At 39.5% G+C, this 26,116-nt stretch overlaps 1 protein-coding gene and 1 non-coding gene across 10 annotated transcripts in view; both read right to left on the bottom strand.

Annotated features, from left to right (window-relative positions):
• The window catches only part of GALNT11 (polypeptide N-acetylgalactosaminyltransferase 11), a 62,266-nt gene that overhangs the window by 33,699 nt on the left and 2,451 nt on the right, over nt 1-26,116 (bottom strand). For 4 of the 9 annotated variants that reach the window (XR_012376695.1, XM_025862195.2, XM_025862188.2 and 1 more), the window contains exon 2: nt 4,067-4,399. Coding sequence is in view for 8 of the 9 variants with exons in the window: in XM_025862195.2 (XP_025717980.1) it covers nt 4,067-4,361 (295 nt within the window). In the remaining variant the exon portion in view is untranslated. Of the gene's footprint in view, nt 1-4,066; nt 4,401-6,205; nt 6,252-6,991; nt 7,134-26,116 lie in introns of those variants that run through there. The other 5 variants (XM_073887550.1, XM_073887552.1, XM_073887549.1 and 2 more) reach the window with 3 other exon arrangements.
• On the bottom strand, nt 380-498 carry LOC112815931 (small nucleolar RNA SNORA15). The gene has a single exon (XR_003206077.1). It is a non-coding gene; the product is annotated as a small nucleolar RNA SNORA15 (small nucleolar RNA).

The following is a 26,116-nucleotide window of genomic DNA, read 5'->3' as shown; positions in this document are numbered from 1 at the left end:
AAACATTTTTAACTATGTGAGATGATCAATATTAACTAAACTTACCAGAGTAATAATTTCACAATATATACTTATATGAAGTCATTATGTTATATACCTTAAAGTAATACAATGTTATATATATATCAATTTTATTTCAATAAAACTGGGGGGGGAATCACTTCAGCTTACTTTTGTCCTTCCCCTGCTCATATAAAATCACAGCCAATTAACTAGCATGCCGGAGGAGCTATATTTTTTAACTTAAAAATTTTTTTCAGTATGACCACAGCAATTTTAATACTGCATTTGAAAGGAATATAAGCAACATATCAAATAGCAAAATGATTCAATTAAACTAGTACTTGGAAGCTCCTGCAAGCTTAGTATTAGTTTATTGATTTGTATCCACTTTAGAAAATGATAAGCTATGAGAAACTCCCCATACCATCACAGGCATTTACAGGTGTCTGGCTGTGTAAACTATGGATAAAAGGACACAGTATTATTCAGCCATGCCTCTGAGAAGCTATTTCAGGTTCTTTATAATTAACGCAGATTAAATTAGAAAATCTATTTTTAATTTTAAATTTACTGTTGATAATCTTTCTAAACTGTACTTTACAAGTTCTTTCCCCTGACTGTTTAAAGATAAGACCCTATTCAGCAATCACCATACTTTTAACTATTACTATATTGATTTATATTAATTCCTTCTAAATCAAGTTTTCTTTATAGAAGTTGAGTGGGTTTTTCCATTTTTGTCATTGTGGCAAAAGGTACATAACACACAGTTTACCTTCAGTGACACCGAGCATATTTACAGTGTGGTGCAGCCGGCACATCCAGCCACAGCTAGTCACACCCCCACCCAAATGAAACTCTATACCCATTAAAGCAAGTCTCTCCCCTTCCTGCCTCCCCAGCCCCCTTAGCCACTAATCTGCTTCTAGTCTCCACACATTTGCCTATTCTAGACATTTCATATAAATGAAATCACACACTATTTGACCTTTTGTGTCCTGCTTCTTTCACTAATCATAACGTTTTCTGGGTTCCTCCTTGTTACAATAGGTGTCAGAACTTCATTCCTTTCTATGCCTGAGCAAATCCCTGTATGGAAAGACATGTTGCTTGTCCTTTCATCAACTGATGGACATTTGGGTTCTCCCCATCTTTGTTCATTGAGAATAGTGCTGCTATGAACATTTGTGTACAAATTTTTGTTTGAACATCTGCCTGCAATTCTTTTGGGTATATACCCAGGAGTGGAATTGCTGATCATATGGTAACTCTAAGTTTAACTTACTGAGGAACCAGCAATGAATGAAGGTTCCAATTTCTCTGTATCCTGGCCAACACTTGTTATTTTCCTTTTTAAAAAAATTATAACCATTCTGGGCACCTGGGTGGCTCAGTCGTTAAGCGTCTGCCTTCGGCTCAGGTCATGATCCCAGAGTCCTGGGATAGAGTCCCACATCGGGCTCCCTGCTCAGCGGGAAGCCTGCTTCTCCCTCGCCCACTGCCCCTGCTTGTGTTCCCTCTCTCGCTGTGTCTCTGTCAAATAAATAAATAAAATCTTATAAAAAAAAATTATAACCATCCTACCAAATGTAAAATGGTATCTCACTGTGGTTCTGATTTGCATTTCTGTAACTACGCTGAACACCTTTTGTGCTTGTCTTTGGAAAAGTGTCTATTAAATTCTTTGCTCATTTTTAAATTGGGTTGTCTTTTTATTGTTGTACTGTAAGAGTTCTTTATATATTCTGGATAATGGACCCCCATTAGACAGGATGTGCAAACATTTTCTCCCATTCTGTGGATTTTCTTTTTTCTTTCCTGGTTGTCTTCTTTGATGTACAAAAGTTTTTAATTTCAATGAAGTCCAATTTATTTTTTTCTTTTGTTAACTTGTACTTTTGGTGTAAGAAATCACTACCAAACCCGAGGTCAAGAAGATTTATCTCTAGGGTTCCTTCAAAGGGTTTTATAAAGGTTTTGGCTCTTATATTTAGGTCTTCAATTCATTCTGGGTTAATTTTTACATATAAGGGTTCAACTTTACTCCTCTGTATGTGGATATCTATTTGTCCCAACAGCATTTGTTGAAGAGACTATTTTCCCCCCATTAAATAGTCTTGGCACATTTTTAAAAAATCAAGTGGCCAGAAATGTCATAGGGTTTATTTCTGGACTCTCAGTCTACCCAGTGATCTATACATCTGTCCTTAGGCCAATATCACACTGTTTTGATTACTATAGCTTTGTAGAGAGTTTTGAAATTGGGAAGTGTGAGCCCTCCCCTTTGTAATTTGCCTAGATTGTATTGGTTATTCAGAGCCTCTTGTAATTCCACATTAATTTTAGAATCAGTCTTTCCATCTTATTTTGATAAGGTTTGCACTGAATCTATGGATTGCTTTGGGGTAGTACTAGCACCCTAACAGTATTTAGTATTCTAATCCATGAACCTAACGTGTCTTTCCATTTATTTAAGTCTACTTTTACTTCTTTCAGCAGTTTTGTAGTTTCCAGTGTACAAATCTCACACCTCCTTGGTTAAGTTTATTCTTAAGTATTTTATTCCTTTTGATACTATTGTAAGTGGAATCGTTTAGTTTTATTTTCAGACTGTTTGTTGCTAATGTACAGAAATACAACTGGTTTTTGTGTGTTGATCTTCTGCCCTGCAATTTAGCTGAATTCTTTTATTAGCTATAACAGTTTTTTTGTATACCTGTTATAAAGCATTTAGTTTTTCAGCTAAGCAATTTGAGTTTGTCACACTTCGAATATCTACAATTTTCTCTCTACTTTCAAAGGCAAATACAAGGTCCATTCAAAACAGTAAACCCAATGTTACTTCTTTATAAAAGTTTTTTACCAGAGTAACTAAGAATAAATAAAGAAGCTAGAAATTTTCCTACTAATGCTTCTAAAGTGTCTAAATCGCAGTCTGAAAAAAGATTAGAAGGTATATTTTATGAAAATCAAGGTATTAGTTTCCATTTCCTCATATAATTTTAAATATTTTCCAACTCCATGTATTAGAAAATCATTAAGTCCCAGACACTGATTTTATTTCTTTGAAACTCTGATCAAATGAAATGTTTTAACATTTCCTTTATATTTTATGAATTTTTCAATCTCTAAAAATCTCTTACTTCTAAATTACTTATTATTTGAGATTTCTAGGACAAGATTAAAGATCTTTAAGTTTTAAAGATAACCAAAATGGCTCATTTATCCCTTAAAATTTGCTAAAACCAGGATTCTAAAATTATAGTATGCAGAAGGTATATACAGTAGATCCTTGCTGCCAAATTGAACAGAATATAATTTTTTTTTTTAAGATTTAATTTATTTATTTGACAGAGACACAACGAGAGAAGGAACACAAGCAGGGGGAGTGGGAGAGGGAGAAGCAGGCTCCCTGCGGAGCAGGGAGCCCGACGCAGGGCTCGATCCCAGGACCCTGGGATCATGACCCAAGCTGAAGGCAGACGCTTAACGACTGAGCCATCCAGGCGCCCCCAGAATATAATTTTTGAAGAAAAAAGTTTCCCTTTATACTAAGATTTTATAAATTCCTATATTTAATATACTCCAGCATCTTAACAATTCTTGTAAGTAGAATTCTTATTAGATATAATTTCAGCTTATCTCTAAACCTCATAGTGTATGTTCTGTTTTAATTAACTCTGCTTTCAAAATATGTTATATATAGTCTAATTACCTTTCGACCATTTCTTTCCCTTATTAAATAATGCTAACAATTAAAATCTTCCCCCATAAGTTCCATTTTCTTTTGCTGTCTTTCTTTCTTTCTTTTCTACACTGGACCTTATTACTTTCTCCCAAGTCCTCATAAAATATTAAAGTCAGAAATGGATAAATTAGAATATAACTCCCCATTGAAGCTACAAAATCCTAAAACCTCAGCTAGTTCATTAACAAAATAAATTGGAGGGGGAAAATGACCCATTTCTAATCCCCTGAGCAACATGTGATTCAAAGAATAACTGAATTTAAACTTCCAATGATTAAATACTCTGATATGCTACTAGAAGTCCAATACACTTACCCAATTCAGAAGAGAATTTCATGTTGCCTTTTTCTGGATCTTCAACATGATTATCTATCATATCATCAATTCTGTTTACTTTGAACTGTGATTCTAACGCTCGACTTGGGCCTCGAGTGAAACGGGGATAGAATTTTTTGGGAAATGGTCCATGGGGCCCGGACCCCTTGATGGGCACATTCTTAAGCGGCTGAGTCACTTCACTGAAGTTGAAATAAATAAAAAGCAAAACTGTCCAGGTTGCAGATGTAAAAAGGCATCCATAACAGAAATATCGAACTGTGACACTTCCCATTATAGACCTAGCATAGCTGAAGGGCCATCTTCAATCTCCTGAAAGAGAAGGACAGCTATGTTAGACCCTTTGGTACACTTGTAAATCATCCACCAAGTTCACAGTAACTGTTTTCCAACAACCAAGTAGAGCTTCTCAACTATTTACTTAGGACCCCGAGGCATACCGTTAACAGAGACCCAAATAAAAGAAGATATGTGGATAGCACTGAATTAAAAAAAAAAAAAAGATTCAACAATTAAAACGACAGGCCAATGTCTTAGTGTTTGATAAATCAATGGTAGCAAAATAGCTGACTTCATTTGCCCATGTTAATGGATATTTTACCTTTGGTCTGGATTGCTTTCAGTGTGGTAATTTTTTTTTCAGATTCTGCCTTTTCATGAGGAAAATACAATTACCTTATGTAGCAAGACAGTCTATCTAAAGTCTGGATTTCCACTATAAAATTATAGGACTCTTTCAACCCAAGGATCGTAAAATCTGTTATTAAAAAAAAGCAACCTGAAGAAAACAGTTCTACTTTCCAAAGATTAAACCTGCCCTAATGCCTACTCTAGATTCAACAGTTATAGTTCAAACTTATAAATGAGAGTAGAGGTAAGGTTAAGGAATCTATAGCTTTGATAATAAGCTTCCTAGTGAACTGTGATGCACAGCCAGATTTGGGAATCAATGGTATAATGAAAAGACAAAATTAAGTTCTAACCCCATTCTGTCACATACTGGCTATGCAACTTTAGACAAATTACCAAATTTTCTTAGCCTCACTTTCATCAACTGTATTCCAGGTTAATAATACTGTCTATCTCGCCAGATACTTAGAATTAAATGAAATACTCAGAATTATATAAATTATGTAGAATATCAAGTACGATGATTAACACACAAAACACAGCGATTTGCACTGGATCAAGAGAACCTCCACAAACAAAAGCTAGCTGTATTCCCTCACTTAGCACAATGAATGGCACATAAAAGCTGTTGAACGGTATCTACAGAATGAAAGAATACAGCACAATTCAACGTTAACGTTTTCCTCCTTCTCATTAGGTCTAAATTTAGTATGTAATACGAATGGTATATGTGACCATCTGTTCCTTACAATGACCCACACGTCCCTACCTTATCTGGAATTACCTCTCTGACCCTATTTTCTGTATTTCCCTCCTCATTCATTTCATTCTAGACACAGGTCTCCTTATGGGTCACCAAATGTGTCAATCATATTCCCACTGAGGGATTATGCATCAGTTCTTCCCTCTACCTGGAATACTTTGCATCCTAGCTAACTTCACCTCTGTTTAATCTCTGCTCGAATATCACTTCCTCAGTTAAGTTTCCACACTACCATATTTAAAACTGCAACTCCACCACCAAACACTAGCACCTCTGATCTTCCCAACTCTGTGAAACTTCCACCTTCCTACATAGGACATAATTACTTACTATTTCTCATCCATCCCCCCTGCTAGAATGTAAGCTTCATTAGCAAGAGCTTTTGTCTGTTCATTTCCTGTAGTATACCCTGAGCTTACAACAATGCCTGGCATGTAACAAACACTTAATAAATATTCATGGAAATTAATGAATCAATTACTGTAATAGTTATCAATGTTTGCAAAATGCTGGGTATTTACAAGCAAATGTATTGCTGTCACATCTGAGCCAAGCAGTACCTTATGCAATACAAAAAGACCATGACCACCTTATTTCAATATGAAACTAGGCAGAACAACAGTCATAGTTAATATTAGAAAAGGTACAAAAAACAACAGGCTCTCATTGTCCTATTTCCTAAGTTAAATAAAGGTCTTTGTGATAAAAACAGGGGACTACTTTCCATTTTGTCCACTGCATGCTCTTAGGTTCCCTCTTGGCTGCCAGGACCTATGGACGAAATGAAAAAGTTCTCAAGACCTCACCCATAGGATTTGGTCAACTCTGGCCAGATTTTTCCCAGAATACCCCTCCCAATCCTAACCACAATAGCCCAAACATCGAGTCCTTGCTTCCTGAACTGTAAAATGTATTAACTCTCAACAACTCTATCAGGGAGATATTATTTTCCTCAAGCTATATTATGATAACTACTTAGAGAACATTTTTCACATAATCAATCCTTATACTAAACTAAGGAACCTATAAAAATGAGAGGAATTTATAAAATCAGATCATTTGTTTTATATAATTAACCATAATAGTCTTCAGAAACAAAGACACTATCAGTTTTTAGACGGGTCAAGAAGTTATTAACAAATATGAATAAAATACAAAGCAATTAGATACCTGTTATTTAATAAAATAACAGGTTCTTAACTACTTAAGAAGTTAAAACATGCCAACAAAAACCAAAAGATGAAATTTTAATCTAATCTATGCTAACAAAGACAAAGGTTTTCTGCTTTGTCCTGTTTGCTATCCCTTCCATAGGCAATTACTCATGGCTTCAATACCCAAGGCTGAAAGTCTTTAAAAGGAGAGTCAAAGCGAACATTTAAGGTTAGTTAATACAAAACTAGTGAACAAATTCTTTCAATCATAAACTTGAGCAGTTAATAAAGCCAAACTTCAGCACTTAGATGTCAACGTAATACATTTTTCAAAAGTTAAATGAATAAAAGGCTAACCAGCTGTATAAAGGAATTTCCAGTGAGACCAGGCAGTCATGGTGTGGTAGCTGCTGAGGGACAGGTGCCTTGTAAGCAGAGGGTCAGGATTTCACCAGGGAGGTACAGAAGCAGTGGTCTGGGGAGAAGTTCATGCAATGTGCTGATTAGGATGACAGACCACAGATGTAAGCCAGGCAAGGAGAAATGTGAGGACGTGGAAGAATGACGCAGGATGAAAACCTGTGCAGGGCCAATGGACCTGAGGTCCTGCGTGGCTGAGTAACTGCTGGAAAGAGTAACAAGACTGAATGTGGTGGCTGGAAAATGAGATGCCAGCACTCACACTGTGGAGAGGTACTGTTACTGATAGAGGAGTCCTTTCCAGATGCATGAACTGGAGATATCCCAATAAACACTGTGCCTATTGGGTAAGCATTACTATACATACCATAAGCAACAGGAGTCATTTCTGTCTTTTCAAACCCATTATGTTTACCAAGCACAGTGTCCAGTATTAAAAATTAACAAATACTTGTCTGTGTAATTAAAAATTACACAGAGTGTATTTCTGTTCCAGACAAGGTTCAGGACCTTGATTCTGTGCAACGTACAAATCTTAGAGAAGAGTACGGTATGTGAGATGAGCACAGCCTGGGGAAAAAACATCCACTGTCAAGAGGAGGAGGTGAAGGGGAAGACAGCTAACCAGCTGAAACAGTTTCACTAGACACTGTCTTTATTAAGCAAAATATTCAGTAAGCCAGCAGAAGTTCCAATTCTTCCATTCTCAGTCTAAGATTTCTTAATGATAAATTTGAATCACTGCAAATTTTATGAATCAAGAGATAGCTTCATATAATTCCATGCATAAGAATTTGAAAACCTACAAGAGTAACTTTTAAGGAAAATACAACTTACTCAAATTAACCCCGGTCCCAAGAGAAATGCGAACAGACCAGTCATCACAAAAGAAATAACATTGTAAGAGTTTCTCAAAACATGGGATGCCTGGGGTGGCTCAGTTGGTTAAGCGTCTGCCTTCAGCTCAGGTCATGATCCCAGGGTCCTGAGATTGAGTCCTATATCGATCTGAGCAAGGAGCCCACTTCTCCCTCTACCTGCCTCTGGGCTCTCTCTTAAAAAAAAAAAAAAAAAAAAAGTGCTATTAAGAGTTTCTCAAAACAACAACTGAAACAAACCACCACGCAGAGAGAGAGTTTCACAGGGGAATTCTACCCGTCCTTTAAAGATCTAATAATCCTAATGCTACCTAAAGCCACTAAAAGAGCATAAATAATAAAAATAAAGAAATCTTCCAAATCTGTTTCATAAAATCAGGACACTTATCTCAAAATCTGACAAAAACTGAACCTCCCCAAACACACATCTCATTTATGAATATCAATCTTAAGAATACTAATCATAACTTAACAAGCAATGTCTTAAACATGTATGAGGAAAACCTTAAGACATTCCTGAAAGCCCCAAAAGAAGACTTGATCACATGGAAAGATGTACCTTACTCTTGAATAGAGAAACCCCAAATCATAAAAGTCAGCTCTCCTTAAGATAACTTATACATGCTACACATATATACACATATACACGTATATGACAAAATACTAACAGATTTTTTTCTGGAGCTAAACAAGTTGATTATTATAGTTCATTTGGGAAAGAATGAACAATCAGGGAATAGGCAGGCAAACCCTGAAAAACAAGTACAAGCAGGGGTGAGCCCTACTGGATAATAAACTTCAGGGTTTTTTACCTAACAGGCACAGCATGACACAATCACAGACTAAAAACCAATGGGGTAGGATGAAAAACTGAGAAATAGACCCAATTACATTTAGAAATTTAGTATAAATGATTATAGATAACATCACATGCCAGTGAAGAAATGAGTGACTTTTTGCTAACTGGTTTTGGGACAACTGTTCAGCGGTATGTTGAAGGATACACTGGTGTCCACTACTCACACCATTCACCTAGACACATCTGATATGAACCTGATATTTAAATATAGATGAAAAAATAAACTATTGGGACCATCAAAATAAAAAGAGTCTGCACAGTGAAGGAAACAGTCAACAAAAGATGACCTTCAGAATGGGAAAAGCTATTTGCAAATGACATATCCAATAAAGGGTTAGTATCTAAAATATACAAAGAACTGATACAACTCAACATCCAAAAAACCCAACTAATCCAATTAAAAAATGGGCAGAAGACATGAACAGACATTTCTCCAAAGACATCCAGATGGCCAACAGACACAGGAAAACATGCTCAACATCATGCATCATCAGGGAAATCCAAATCAAAACAACAGTGAGATACCACCTAACACCTGTCAGAAGGGCTAAAATCAAAAACACAAGAAATAACTGTTTTGGAGAACACAGGCAAGGATGCAGAGAAAAAGGAACCCTCATGCACTGTTGGTGGGAATGCAAACTGCGGAAAACAGTATGGAGGTTCCTCAAAACGTGACTACCCTACAATCCAGTAATCCCACTACTGGGCATTTACCCCCCCAAAAATACAAAAATACAAATTCAAAGGGATACATGCACCCCTATGTCTACTGCAGCATTATTTACAATAGCCAAATTATGGAAGCAGCCCAAGTGTCCATCGAGAGATGAATGGATTAAAAAAAAATGTGGTATACATACAATGGAGTATCCAGCCATAAAATGACATCTTGCCATTTGAAACAACATGGATGGAGCTAGAGAGTATAATGCTAAGTGAAGTCAGTCAGAGAAAGACAAATACCATATGATTTCGCCCCTATGTGGAATTGAAGAAACAAACAAGCAAAGGAAAAAAGGGGGAGGGAAGAGAAACCAAGAAACAGACTCTTTTTAAAAAATTTTTTTACTTAAATTCAATTTAATTAACATATACTGTACTATTAGTTTCAGAGGTAGAATTTAGTGATTCATCAGTTGCATATAACACCCAGTACTCATTACTTCAAGTGCCCCCTTTAACGCCCATCATCCAATTACCCCATCCCAAGAGTCTCTTATGGTTTGTCTCTCTCTCTGATTTCATCTTATTTTATTTTTCCCTCCCTTCCCCCTATGTTCATCTGTTTTCTTTCTTAAATTCCACATGAGTGAAATCATATGGTATTTGTCTTTCTCTGACTTATTTCACTTAGCATAATATCCTCTAGTTCCATCCACATCATTGCAAAGGGCAAGATTTTGTTCTTTTTGATGGCTGAGTAATATTCTATTGTCTATATATACCAATCTTCTTTATCCACTCATCTGTCCATGAACATCAGAGGTCTCTCGATATTTTGGCTATTGTGGACATTGCTGCTATAAACATTGGGGTGCACATGCCCCTTTGAATCACTATGTTTGTATCCTCTGGATAAATACCTAGTAGTGCATTGCTGGGTCATAGGGTAGTTCTATTTTTAACTTTTTGAGGAACTGCCATACTGTTTTCCAGAGTGGCTGCACCAGTTTGCACTCCCACCAACAGCGTAAGAAGGTTCCCCTTTCTCCACATCTGCTGTTTTCTGAGTTGTTAATTTTAGCGATTCTAACTGGGTGTGAGATGGTTTCTCATTGCGATTTTGATTTGTATTTCCCTGATGCCAAGTGATGTTGAACATTTCTTCATCAAGTGTCTGTTGGCCATTTGTATGTCTTCCTTGGAGAAAATGTCTGTTCATTTCTTCTGCCCATTTCTTGACTGGATTTTTTGTTTTTTGGGTGTTAAGTTTGGTAAGTTCTTTACAGATTTTGGATACTAGCCCTTTATCTGGTAAGACATTGCAAATATAATCTTCCACTTCTAGGTTGCTTTTAGTTTTGTTGACTGTTTCCTTTGCTGTGCAAAAGCTTTTTATCTTGAAGTCCCAACAGTTCATTCTTGCTTTTGTTTCCCTTGCATTTGGAGACGTGTCTAGAAAGAAGTTGTTGCGGCCAAGGTGGAAGAGGTTGCTGCCTGTGTTCCCCTTTATGATTTTGATGGATTCCCGGGTCAGATTTAGGTTTTTCATCCATTTTGAGTTTATTTTTATATATATCGTGTAAGAAAGTGGTCCAGTTTACTTCTTTTGCATGTGACTGTCCAATTTTCCCAACACTACTTGTCGAAGAGACTGTCTTTTTTCCATTGGATATTCTTCCCTGCTTTATCAAAGATTAGTTGACCATAGAGTTGAGGGTCCATTTCTGGATTCTCTATTCTTTTCCATTGATTTATCTGTCTTTGTGCCAATACCATACTGTCTTGATGATTATAGCTTTGTAATATAGCTTGAGGTCTGTTATTGTGATGCCTCCAGCTTTGGTTTTCTTTTTCAACATTCCTGGGGTTATTCAGGGTCCTTTCTGGTTCCATACAAATTTTAGGATTATTTGTTCCAGCTCTGTGAAAAATGCTGATGGTATTTTGATAGGGATTGCACTGGATAGCTTACGGTAGCACAGACATTTTAACAATATTTTTTTTCTAGTCCATGAGCATGGAATGTTTTTCCATTTCTTATGTCTTCCTCAATTTCTTTCATAAGTGTTCTATAGTTTTCAGAGTATAGATCCTTTACCTCTTTGGTTAGGTTTATTCCTAGGTATCTTATGGTTTTTGGTGCAATTATATGATGAGCAGTGAATAATATATAGAACTGCTGAATCACTATAATGTACACCTAAAACTAATGTAACACTATATGTTAACTATACCGGAATTAAAATAAAAAACTTTAAAAAATATAGAAGATGAAACCATACAAGTAACAGAAGAAAGCAAAAGTAAAAGTTCCTCTATTATCTGGAAGTAGGCAAAACTTTTCTAGCTGTAACTGAAAATCCAAAAACAATCCTGGAAAAGACAGATAAACTAGATTAGACAAAAAACTGTGGGTAGCAAAGACACTAAAAGAAAAATAAAAAGGCAAATGCGAAAAAAAACACGTGCAACTTTTAACAAAAAGGTATGTATCATCTCGGTATTAGGTATTTATTGCTATGTAACAAATTACCACAAAAACAACACACATTTATTATCTCACAATTTCTAAGCAGCAGGCGTCTGAGCACAGCTTAACTGGATCCTCTGCTCAGGGTCCAGCAAGTCTTCGAGCTAATTGTCAGCCAAACTCCTTTCTCACCCGGAGGCCTGATTTTGGAAGAACTGCTCCCAAACTCATAAAGTTGTTAGTAGAATTCCCTTCCAAGTGGCTCTATGACAAAGGGGCCCTGTCAGTTGGAGGCCACCCTCAGATCCTAGCAGTTATCGGCAGTTCCTTGACATATGGGCATCACCACAGTCCCTAACTTCATCAAGTGAACAATGAGGAGTCTCCTCCAGTCTGAAGACTGAGTCACCATCTTTTTTTTTTTTAAAGATAGGTATTTATCTATTTATTTAGTGAGAATGCGCATGCATGTGCACGCACAATCATGGGAAGGCAGTGGAAGAGGGAGAGAAAGAATCTTAAGCAGACTCTGTACTGAGCATGGAGCCCAATGCAGGGGGCTCAATCCCACAACCCTGAGATCATGACCTGAGCTGAAATCAAGTCAGAGGCTCAACCAACTGAGCCACTCAGGTGCCCCAAGATGGAGTCTTATAGTCACAAGAGTGACATCCCATTATCTTTGCTATATAACCTAAGCTAATCAAGAAATTGACATTCTATCATCTTTGCCATATGTTGTTGGTTAAAAGCAAGGCCCAGGTCCCACGCCCACTCATGGGGAGAGAATTACACAAAGTGAGGGCAGAAGGTGGCAGGAAATCCCTGGGGGATCACCCTTCAGTCTTGTCAGCTGCAATGAAAAAGGACCAACACCCCTTCAGACCACTCACAGAAATAGAAATACAACTGGTTCTTAACCCTGTGGAAAAAAAAATGCTGAATCTTGCTCATAATAAGGGAAAATAAGCAAAATAAGCCTTCACTGAGATACAATTTCCCACCTGTTGGATTTATAAAAATCCAAAAGCCTGACGACATAGTCTGATAGTAAGGCTGTGGAGAAGCTCTCATATGTGGTACAGTATCTACCCAGGGCAATTTGGCAACATCTACTAAAATTACATATGCATTTACCCTTTGACCTAGCAATATGACTCCTAGGAATCTATACCACAGAGGGAAAAAGTAGGAAACAATGTGTGCACAAGGCTATTCACTACAGAACTATTTGTAATGAGCAAGAGGCTGGAATCAATCCAATTGTCCACTGATAAAAGACTGGTTGAACAAATTAAGAAACAATAAATATGCAGCTGTAAAAAGGAAAGAGAAATGTCTCTACATATTACTATGGTGTTATTGCTACATATGTTGCCAGGTGAAAAAAGTAAGACGGAGAAGAGCGTATACAGAATGCTACATACAAATATGTCTACATTCATATACATAACTGCTTATATCATAAAACAAAGGATAAAGCAAAGGAAGGACAAAAGCATAATACTGAGTTGATGTCTAACATTCTTCCATAAACCATTAAAAAAAAGTTGAAACTCGTTAGGAGACGGAGGAAACAGAACGGAGGAGCAGGACTAAAAGGCAGACTTCATACTCACAGGCGAAAAGCAGCCCTGCACTACTGTGCAATTCAGGAAACTAGAAAGATATGCACACAAAATACGCAAGTAACAATTTAAGCACATACATGCTTTTTAGTCCACTCAAAAACTGATCATTGCTACTATTCCATCTACTGTTGTTATATCAAAAATGCTTTCTGGCAAACTACATAGGACAAAAGTCGAAAATTTCATGAGATCTCACTCAATTTAAACTCCATCGAGGTGCCTGGGTGGCTCAGCTGGTTCAGCGTCCGACTCTTGGTTTCGGCTCATGTCATGATCTCAGAGTCATGAGACGGAGCCCTGCGTCAGGCTCTGCATTTGGGGCAGTCTGCTTAAGATTCTCTCCTTCTCCCTCCCCCTCTTTCCCTTGCACACACATGCTCTCAAATAAATAAATCAAATCAAAACAAAATAAAAACAAAACTCCAGCATCATTATCAATCACAATGAGGGGTATTTCTCAACAGCACAACTGTCTGAGCTAAGAAAATCCATTTTGAGATGCTTTCCATAGTCGTCCTTAACTTCTACTAACAAAGAACACAGTACACACCAGTTACTAAATTATGTTCCATAGTTAAATTATGTAAAGTTCACTAAGACAATGCCTGTTACACAATGTCACTCTATAGATGATACTTTAAACCATTCATCTTCCAGTCATAGCCTATTAAATATACTAAATAATACAACATTTTTCTTCTGAAAATCATTAAATAATCCTCAAGAAAAGGCTAATTAACAATGGGAACATAGTAGAGCTCTATATGTATATACCATGCAAAGTAGTGGGGATTAATATTTTAAGCTCTGCTACTATGCTTTAAAAAAAAATCAGAAAATACAGATAAGCAAAAAGTTAAAAAAAATAAAACCTGAAATCGCACCACTGCTAATGTTTTGCTATATAGTCTAGTACTTATTTTTAATCTTTCATACTATCTAAAATGTTACAGTTACTGGCAATTATTGAAAAATAAACAATAGAATCAGCTTAGTGGTATCACAGATAATTTTCTGTTGACTTTCCTTTATTTAAAACATTTTTTATAAAGAATATGTATTTCTTAAATAATCAAGGTAAAAAAATTTTTTTAAAAATATTTTATTTATTTATTTGTCAGAGAGAGAGCACGCAAGCAAGCACAAGCAGAGGGAGTGGCAGGCAGAGGGAGAAGGAGGCTCCCCGCTGAGTGGCACGCGATTCCCAAGACCCTGGGATCACAACCTGAGCGGAAGGCAGTGGCTTAATTGAGCCACCCAGGCATCCCAAGGTAAAAAATTTCTTAACCTAATTTAAAAATATAAGAACAACTCTGGAAAGGATTAAATATTTTAAGGCTTTGAAATAAATATAGCCTTTCCTTTTAACTTCAGAAGCAAAGGGAATTTTTAGCACATTAAAAGAAAGGCTATTTTCTTTTATTCCATTAATTTGTCAAAAACTTGAGAATAAAATCTGAACACTAAACAAGTATTCTTTTTTTTTTTTAAGATTTCTTAATTTATTTTTTGACAGAGAAGGAGACAGCGAGAGAGGAAACACAAGCAGGGGGAGTAGGAAAGGGAGAGGCAGGCTTCCCAAGGAGCAGGGAGCCCGATGCGGGGCTCGATCCCAGGACCCTGGGATCATGACCTGAGCCGAAGGCAGACGCTTAACGACTGAGCCACGCAGGCACCCTAAACAAGTATTCTAAAAGCACAATCTGAAAAACTTTTTCCTCCACAAATCACTAACTAGTCTGAATTCGTCTGCCCAATATCCAACTTCTGGTACTACAGATGTAATGAGACATACTACCTAATTCACAACAGTACAGCTTTCATTTTCCTTCAACACAAAATGTTCATAATGTTTAATGAAGTTCAAAATGTCTCTCTTTTTTAAAGATTTTATTTATTTGAGAGAGAGCGCGCTCACAAGCATGAGCAAGGGGAGGGGCAGAGGGACAAGCAGCCTCCCTGCTAAGTATAGCTCCTGACTCAGGACCCTAAGATCATGACCTAAGCCAAAGCCAGACATTCAACTGACTGAGCCATCCAGGGGCCCCTAAAATGTCTATCCTTGAATGATAAGTATTTACCTTTCAGTACTTTCTGGCTATTTTCTCGTTGGTCTCTTCTACATTCCAAGTTGTCAAACAGCAAGCATCTGTTAGCTTTTTCCATAAAAGAGACACATGCATATTTTAAGTGAGCTACAGTCATGTGAGTACAAACGCTGACTTAACAACAGTGCCCTTCTCACAGACCCCTGTGAAATTACCAGGTGATGACAACACACACACACACACACAAAATTCTGTTTCTCTTTCCTTACCTACCTGAAAGACTAGAAGAAAACACTGCCTCTAACATACTTCATAACTACAAGCAAGGAGATTATGGAATTAGGAAAGGTTCAGAGCACATTCCAGACATCATATGCTTTCCTGGGAATGATCCTCTGACATCCCGCAGACATTTATGAATCTCCTCTCTACAACAAAATCAGAAAGGACATAAACACATGTAGTGTCTATATACTATACCTTAAATGCAGAGGAAAACCACATGGTAATGTTGATGGGAAAAAGCAGCAAATTTAATTAAACACTGAAGAAAAGGAAACTAAAAGGACAGCTAATAGGACAAAGCACGTAAACCAATCTTGGGACACCTGCTTGGTCGAAAGTTTGATCAGTCTCCAGACTGCAACTCCTGCAGGGGTGCAGAGAACGAATACGGAGTAACAATTTACAACCCCCACAATTATGAAAACTGTTATTTCTTGTTCCCCTCCTGCCCATAAAAAGGAGAATTAAACCCAAAGTATATCAGATGAAGAACAAATAGGTGAATAGGAAAAAGGATGGTTACTAGAAACAAGTGATCTGAAATATCCAAATAACTAAGGGACTAAAATGGCTTTAAACACACCCAATATAAACAAGCATCTGTATACCCACAATCCACATGGCCTTCTACAGCCGGCTCTGTCCCAGGACCAAGGGGATATGAGCAGAGCTGACTCCCCCTAAACCACGGCTGCTGAGTGTGTTACTCTGCTCGCGTGTCAGGAGTCTCCAGGAGTGGACAGAGCTGAGAAAGTGGCTTACCTACACAAGTCAAGTATGCAAATCAAAACTAACAAAGAAAGAAAGTACTAGTCCCAAGTGTAAAACAGAGAGAAAAAAAAAAACAGGCTTCTTATCTTTTTTCCTCTTGATCTTAGAGAAATTAATTTGCTTTATAAACATGCAGCTAGGAAGGAAGGGGAGGAACTGAGATTTTGAATCCCAGGCATCTGATGTCAGACCTATGTCCTTAAGGATTTGGTTGTACCACCTGGCAAGAAGAGGCCAGTGATTTCCTGCTTGCCATCCTTTAAAAAAGAGAAGTCATCCAGTAACTTTTTTAAACAAAAATTTATGTTTCCCACAAGATTAAAGATATGGGGAACCCCTGCCCTTGGGGTTACCTACAATGACCGTATGTCCAGGTGTCTGTGATAAGTACGAGCTCCCCCTTGTTCTCCAAAAAAAGACCTCACTGGCACCCCAAGCACACTTCTGTTCCTGAGGTGAGTATGCCCTTCACCTGTGAGAGGCTTTCTGACTAGCCGTCCAGGGGAGACAGGGTAGGAACTACCTGTCCCAAGAGGGCTGGGCAGAGGCTCTGTCCCCTAGGTGCCCACTCTGCCTGAAATCCCTGCATTACAGAATCATTTCTTTCAGTATGAAAGCTTATCTTGTCTTCCATATTTTCTTATCTCAATGGATTTCAATCCAAATAGCAGCTGTACCTTTTTTCTAATCAAAATCTTTGGAACCCCAGCATAAATTATATAAATGTGATAAAAGACCATGTAATTCTTCATGTGAGAAAAGCATTTATCCTCAGCAGAATACAGAAAACTACTGCTAAAACTGGAAAGAGAGGGAGGATGGAGAGCAGGCAAGCAAACAAACTCACGCGAAGGAAAATGTTAGGATCTGTTATTCCATGGATTGATATGTTTTGTCAGTTTTCAAAGTTCTCAGCCATCTTCTCTTCAAATACTCCCCTACTCCCTTGTCCCCCCTCTCCTCCTAGGATTCCAATCAAACACACGTTGCACTTTGTCACTACATCCTATACAGTTTTTATGCTCTCTTCAGTGTTTCCCAGACTCTTCTCTCATAATTCATTCCAGGAAGTTTCTTCTGATCTTTCAGTTCATTACTTTCCTAATCTGCTATTAGTCCAATAAACCCTCAATTTTGGTTACTGTATTTAGATCTAGTATTTAGCTGTGTCTTTTTCAAATCTGTTCTGTCCCTTTGCCCTGATTCACTGCTGATATGTTTAAGTTCAGCTTTTATCTCCATAAACATCCTAAGCAATGTTTTATAGTCTCACTGTCTAAAGTGGCTGCTTCTGTTGCCTACCGCCTGTGTGGGTTCTTGCTCAGGTTGTCTCCTGGTGCACCTGAGCATACTGATTTGATTGTGTGGACACTATTTGAAAAATCATCTCAGAAACAACTTGAGACCTAAGATGTTACCTTCCCCTGGAGAGCGTCTTCATGTGCTCCTGTTAGGTACCTGCCATAGCCAGCAATCTGAGATAGGAGATATACTAAACTCCCTAAATGACACAGCAGAATTTCATTTCAGGCAAGCCCCGTACACTCCCAATCCACTTGTATTCCAGCCTACAGTCTTTCAAGATTCCAACTTTATCCATGGTCGGCTCAGCAGGACTCTCACCCATGGCAAATCCTGGACTCCAACTTCTATTCCTCTACCCCGTGAGTCTGTGGATACACTGCTCAGCTTTTCCAATGCTTTTCCATAACAGAGCAAATACCAGGGACAACAGCAACCCATGCAAGGTGTTCACCTCTCTGGATTTCTATTATCTCCCAAACCTTAATCCAGTAATTCTTTACTATCTTGTGAATTCTGATGCTTTTCAGCACTGACTGATTTCAACTAGGTCCTGCCAGTCTGCCATTACCAGAAGCATAAGGCCAGGGTCATTTTCTAAACTACTGCTTTTTTATTTCAAAGCGAACTGGCTAGGTATCACCAGAAAGAGAGTATCAGAAAATCATGCGACAGAATCTTGAGCATTTTTCGGAAAACTCATTTCTGAAGGCAATCTACCACCTCAAGAACAAGAGGTTTAGAAAGCTGACAAGCTTACTAATCAATTGGACAAATGACCAATTTCTACCCCAGCTCATCCTGTTGGATCAAGCTGTGGGAAATCAACATAGCAGACACTGTCATTTGCACATCCTCTTGAGTCTTACCACCCAGCACAGGTCTGACTTCCAACCGCCAGCATACTTAGAAAAGTATGCATCTCTGGCCCCTGGAGCCCATCTGCCCGTGTGCAGTGCAGGCCCAAAAGTATATGGGAATATGTACCTTCCTAAGGGCAGCCTTCAACAACAGGCAGGTAAAAATACCCCAGCTCCCTTACACGCTTGCACTGGGCACTAACTCTAACACCTGTATTCTATGCTGGCTCTCAGAGTTCCCCAGTATGAGTAAGCTTTAGGAGCCTACAGTGGAAAATGGCTTGAAATCCATACCCTTTCCTAGCTTCCTCTTCTATGTCTTTCACTTCTTCATTCTCCTACTGGTGTGTCCTGAGATTACCTCACAAATAAACAAGGTGAACTGAAACTTTTATCTCAGGATTCTGGAGAAACCCAAACTAATAAAATCAGGTTTCAAGAAAAAAGAAATAGCTTGACAAGTTCTTGTGTGTACTATTTTTTTACTTTTAAGTAGAAAATTTAATAAAGACAGGGCCTGTATAGCTTTTGTTGCCTATAAAATGCAAAATAATGCATAGAAAAAATTTTTCTGAATAGTTGCAAGGTATTTTTATAGTTGCAAGAAAAGAACTTTGAAAGTGATAAGCTTTTCTAAGGAAAACAAAAGCTATCGGGCAGTATAGCTTGAAATTGTTATTAATCAGGTGATAAATATGAAACATCAAATTTAGCCTGCATGATCAAATCTAGATACAATACCACAGTCCTGGATCTGTGCATATAGTTCACTGGAGATGGTAACAAGTCATAAACCCTAAGTTAAAAAAAAAAAAAAAATGGAGCTTCCAGCTCCAACATGAGAAGAGCTTACAAGCCATCACTCATAACCTTACAAGAAAAAACTGGACAAACTGAAAATCAGTGATGCTTTTGGACCATCAGAGAACCAAGCTTACAGGGCAAACTGCCACTTGAAACCTAGAGACAGACAGCTGCTATCTTCTTCCCTGGAGCCGAAGCTCCTGGAGCCAGAAACTGGTGCTGCAGACTGTGTGACCTGGCGTGAGAGAGAGAAACTCTGGGAAAGCAGTTGGGGGTGGGGGGGGCTCCCACACTTCTGTGGGCTTTACCTCCAGGAATCCTACCAGGTCCTCACCGTGAAGGTGGAGATACAGAAAGATCCCCTCTGACTCCCACCCGGGAAGAAAAGCGTAATCCTTGTGCAACACCCCAGAGCTGCCTCCAAGGCAAAGGCATTTGCATTTGCTCCAGGGGAAAAGACGCGGCCAGAGCTTTCTCCTAGTTGGGAAAGGGCACTCCTCCCATTCCAGCCCCTGCTGGCCTTCCAGTCAAACCTAAGAGGAAAAGATCAACAAAAGGTCACGGCCCAGGAAACAGGCTGGGAATTCTGCAGCTCGGGAGGGGAGGAGGTTGCAGGGGAAAAAAGCTACACCACTGGCAAACACTGGTGATGGTCGTATCTGCAGATGACAGAACTCTCACCGTCCCTCATACCTGACCACCACACCAACAGCCTCCGTATATAATAAAGGTGGGTTACAGCTGAAAGAGCTGCAAGACACAGACTCTCTGGGGAAGGGTACTCAGAAAATCCCAAAGTCATGAGCGCAGATAAAAACAAGGACACTGGAAGAATTTGAGGCCTCTGGCATCTGTACCTACAGCAAACATTAAACAGCCAAACCCCTAGCTAGATCACCATAAACCCACACACTAAAGGTCTATCACTTCAGTTCCTATTAACTGATACAACATGTCAGGTTTTCAACAAGGCATACCAAAAAGCAAGCGAAAGTTAGGTCTGAAGAGACAAAATAATCAAGAGAACCAGACTTAGATGACACAGATTTGGACATCATCAAACAGAATTTTAAAATATCTAGGGGCACCTGGGTGGCTCAGTCTGATAAGCGTCTGACTCTTGACTTTGGCTCAGGTCATGATCTCAGGGTCAGGAGATCTAGCCCACATTGGGCTCCACGCTGGGCATGGAGCCTGCTTAGGATTGTCTCCTTCCCTCTCCCTGCACTCCCCCACCCAACAAATAAGTAAAAAATAAATTATCTATAATTAATATGTTAAGAACGCTAATGAAAAAAAAAGACAACATGCAAGAACAAGTGAAAAATATAAATAGGGAGATGGAAACTCTAAGAATCCAAAGGCAGGGCTAAACAATCAAGAACACCGTAGCAGCAATGAAGACTGCCTTCCATGGGCTATTAGGAGCCTTTACACGGCTGAAGAAAAAAGCAGTGAGCCTGACTATAGGTCACTTCTCAAACGGAAACGCAAAGAGGAGAAAAATAGTACATCCAAGAACTGTGGGCAATTTCAGAAAGTATAACATATAAAGTATCGGATTATCAGAAGGAGAAGAAAGAAAAAAGGAAGCAGAAGAAATACCTGAAGTAACGATGGCCAAGAACTTTCCAAAATTAATGAGAACCCAAAGCAGAATAAATACCCCTCAAACTCTCACCTAGGTATACCATAATCAGAAACTCAAAAGACAAACAAAAATCTTAAAAGAAGCCACAGGGAAGAAAAAACTTTATCTACAGAGGAAAAAGAGGGTAAGAATTACAGTGGGATTTCCCTCAGAAATCATGCAAGCAAGAGATGGACTGAAACAGTTCCTGTACGAAATAAAAAATCCACCCACCTTAGAATTCTATGCCCACTGACATTACCCTTCAAAAGTTAGGAAGAAATATCTTCTTGAACAAAAACTGAGGAATTTATCACCGGTAGACCTGCCCTGCAAGAAATGTTAAAAGGAATTCTTCAAGCAGAAGGAAAATGACATAGGTAAGAAACCTGGATCTACATAAAGAACATCAGAGAAGAAAAAAATGAGAATTTTATTTTTCTTATTCTTGATTTAAAAGAAAATGTTCAAAGTAACATAAGTCACAATATACTGAGTGATCATAACATACTGGTAAGTGAATGACAACAATGTCACAGAAATGGGAGGGAAATATTGGGAAGCTCTTTACTAATAAGGTACTCCTACAACATGTGTAGCAATATACTGTTACGTGAAGGCAGATTCAAACTAGTTTAAAAATGTATATTGTAAACTCTAGGGCGACCACCAAAAACTTCTTTACAAGAAGTATAACTGATACGCTATATGGAGGTAGAATAATGGTCCCCCAGCGATACCCACATCTCAGGAATTAAGGTTGCTAATCACCTGACCTTAAAACAGATTATTTTGGATTGCCTGGGTGGGACCCAGTGTAATCTTAGGATCCTTAAATGTGCAAAAGGGAGACAAAACAGGAGATCAGAATGATGCAACATAAGAGGCACTCCACTGCTGTTGGAGGCTTTCAAATTGGAGGAAGAGGGCCACAAGCCAATGACTGTGTGTGGTGTGCTGAGAAGCAGAGCTGGTGCACTGAATCAGGAATGAGGGGGCAGAACCTACCACACGGCGGGGCCTGCAGGTCGCTTCCTCAGCACCTGAGCTCCCACTCTGGAGACGTGAAACCCCCAGCATCCTTGGGATTGAAGGTATGATTTCAATATACCCACACAAAGGAAGTAGAGTCACAAGATTTATCACTTAAAGCTCCCAGGAGCAGGGGGACAGAGAGTGCAACGAGCTGGGGGAAAGGGCAGTCCTACATCCCAGGTTACCAGGGAGGAGGAGATAGGGAGCAGGGTAGCAAGCAGCCATTACTTCTAAGGTGGTTGGGGCAGAGGTCACTAACTTTTCCCAGATTCACTTGAAGTGGTTATTTTAAAAGGTGCCCTGGGAAAGACAAAGCAGTAACTTATTATGGCAGGCATCCTAAAAGCAAGTCCCTACCTAAACGTCCAGACTCTGGGTGTGAGTACGATTATCATAAATGTAAAATGCCTAGGCAGCAACTCAGAAACACAAATTTTTCCCTAAAAGGTGCTTTTCTCAAAAGTTGTTTTTCTCATCACAATTAACCCTGTGATGCCTAGACATCAATCTTTAGGGAAAATCATAGGTACTATCTGGACAGTGGAGATATTAAAAGCCACTGGAATGGCTTTGGTCACCCAACGCATGAAACATCTAAACAAAGCAAGAATCCCAATCAGCAATATCAAAAGACAAAAATTCAAAATCCTGTCCGTAACCATTCTCCCCAGTTGCTGGGGTCCAGCCAAGAAAATAAAAGCCCCTGGATAAAGGTTAAATTGGTATTTGATTAAAAACCTTGGGTGAGATTATGGAATATTTGTACCCGTTCAGCCTTACTGATTTGTTGTTGTATGCCCCGTGCAGTGGCGACTAGCCTAGCCCATGTGAGCGACAGCAGCAGACCTACTCCCAATATCATGGGGATAAATATTACATACACTTTCGACATGAGGGGGCAGAAAGAGAGGCAGGTCAGAGGTCCTGTTCAGTAATTAAGGGTAGTCCCAGGGAGATTAAACTACACTGGTATGAACAGACAGGACTGCCTGGAGGCCGGCATATGTCAGGGGGTGAAGGAAAGAGAAGTACAAAGATGTGTGATGGCTCCAAGGCACTGGACCCACAGCGGACACCAACTGCTTCATCAGGGAAGTGAAATAAGTTGGGGTTCCCCCTGGATGGCTAGGCCACGAGGCCCAAAACTGTGGGGATTATGTTCCTTGGGATGAGGTGTAGGTCATGTTCATCTACGCGGTGGTGTTACCTGGGCAGATATGGAGGATTACAAAGGGCATGTCAGGGCTCCAGCCAGATGCCACACACTGCATTGCAAAGTGTCCTGCATGGGAGCAGCTGAACCTCAGAGAGTGGCCAGGTAAGCTGCAGGGACATGTGAGGTACCTTCTGTTGGGCAAATGCGACAGGGTCAATAATCAGCCGGTAGGCCACTAACTCCAGGAACAGTCTTTTTTGTTCAGCCTGGTAATGTGCCCAGCAATTACGGGGGCCTAAGAAATGAGCTCCAGTTTCTGCCTACTGTATAAAAATATTAAGTTTACTGGAGGGCTTGAACAGGAAGATTATGGAGCCCTGAGTGGTGACCATGGGAAAGGGTCTTTTTGGGGTGGTACAGGGAAGTGACCCTGCAGCTGTGGTTCTGGAGGGTGTAGAGGGGAATGCTGTGGTGGTGGCAGTACCTGTAGCTGGTAAGGGGTCCTTGCAACAGAAATTAAATTCACTAACTCTCCGTAGGATGCAATGTGGGCCAGTCCAATGAGTAAAGCAAAGGAAAACAACTAAGTGTTTAAAGGGGTCCCCCAAAGGTTGTGAGACTCAACACATACCTAGGCCTTCCAAAGCTCAAAGGTGCAGTGGAGAGCAGCTTGGCAGTCAAAGTACCACCTCACATTAGAGCAGCAAGCCCTGCAGTAAGTAGAGCGTCCTGGGGTACACACACAGTTAGCTCTGCAAAATGTCATTTAATGGGATCGTCACAAGGAGTCAGTTCGGCACCCAAGTCCCAGGGAGGGCTTGCCATCATCAGCCACTGTCATCAGTCTCCTCAGTGTCATCTCTGCTCTACTGGAAGGCTGTGCAGGCAGCATTCAATATGAGATTGGGTCCTGCGATTCATGGGCTGGGGCACTGTCATCGCCAGCACTGGGCACAGGTGGAGGGAGCCATCCCTGAAGGGTGGCTCTCCCAGGTAGGGGAACTGAGGGGCAGGGGATCGAACAGGATCGCACAGATTTGGGATGCCCCGATTAAGGTTTGTTTGCACCATTGGGAGCATTTACTGGTATTACAAGTTTTCAATAAATTCTGGGGGGGTGGTCCCCAGAGGCACACCTCGCAAATGACTGGGTGGTGCTCTCCTGAGGCACAGGAGGTATCCACTTGTGAAGAGTAGAGGTTGGGGACACACATGAAGCCTTGTTTTAAAGAAAATTTAGTTGTATGTTCCCAATAATTTAATGTTTGGCCCTGCATCACCAGAGAGGAGTTAAGAACTGCATAAGCTTATCAGCCAATGAGTGTTGAAATTAGGGCAATATAATGGCCAGTGCCCAGACGACAGGATGTTGGTGGCCAATTGGGCAGGGCTGTGGGTCTTTAAACATTTGTGCCATTGGTCCCATTTAAGATAGAGGTCTTGAATCACCCCGCTAGGACCCACACCTGGTGGCATTTTGGGCACTGTCCTCCCACTCTGGAATGGAAATGCTATCTAATTATGAGAAAAACATCAGACAAATCCCAAGTGACAGACATTTTACAAGATACCTGACAAGTATTCTCAAAACTGTCAAGGCCATCAAAAACAAGGGAAATCTGAGAAACTGTCAGAGCCAAGAAGAGCCTAAGGAGACAAGATGACTAAATGCAATGTGGTATCCTGGATGGGACCCTTCGTTTTTACCTAATGCCCTTAGAACAGGGGGGAAAAAAAAGAAAGAAAGAAACTAAGGAAATATGAATAAATCCTGGATGTTAGTTAATAATGTATCAGTATTGGTTCATTAATTGTGACAAATATACCACACTAATACAGGTTGTTAATAATAGGAGAAACTTGGCATGGGATATAAAAGAACTCTCAGTACTACTTTGCTATTTTCTATAAATCTAAAACTATTCTAAATAAAATTTATTTTAAAAAGAGACTAGAGGAGTGCCTAGGTGGATCAGATGGTTAAGCGTCCGACTCTTGGTTTCAGCTCAGGTCATGATCTCAGGGTTGTGAGACTGAGCCCTGTGTAGGACTCCACACTCAGTGGGGAGGTGGCTTGAGATTCTCTCTCTCCCTCTGCCCTGCCCCCCGCCCCCCACTCATGCCCATGCACACACACATTCTCTCTAGAATGAATAAAATCTTAAAAAAAAAAAACAAGAAAGACTAGAAGTCAGAATGACCTTATTTTATACAGCTAAAATAATCTAATCCTATGATACCTGAGATTTGCTTCAAATTCACCAATAGGAGGTAAGACAGGTGGGGTTACAGATGAAAAAAAGACTGTATGAAAAACCTGAAGAAAATTTCTTTTCGAAGCTGATATTTAAATTTGGTTTTAAAAAATAAGACTTCAATGGCCAAATACTGAAATATTTTGAGGAGAAAGTTCAAGTCTTGGAAAACTGCAACATGTATTTGTTTTCAGTTTTCCAAACAGAATGGCAAGTAGAACGACTGGCTATAATGAATAGATTGGCTGGTTAAGACTAGGGGGCGCCTGGGTGGCTCGGTCGTTAAGCGTCTGCCTTCGGCTCAGGTCATGTTCCCGGGGTCCTGGGATGGAGCCCCCGTATCTCGGCGGGAGGTCTGCTTCTCCCTCTCCCACTCCCCCTGCTTATGTTCCCTCTCTCACTGTGTCTTTCT

This window comes from Callorhinus ursinus, unplaced genomic scaffold (genome assembly GCF_003265705.2).
Source record: "Callorhinus ursinus isolate GAN/ISIS: 27379988/994484 unplaced genomic scaffold, GSC_fseal_2.0 scaffold80, whole genome shotgun sequence".
NCBI lineage: Eukaryota > Metazoa > Chordata > Mammalia > Carnivora > Otariidae > Callorhinus > Callorhinus ursinus.
The sequence above is the reverse complement of the archived record's forward strand: the minus strand, read 5'-3'. Positions and strand labels throughout refer to the sequence as shown.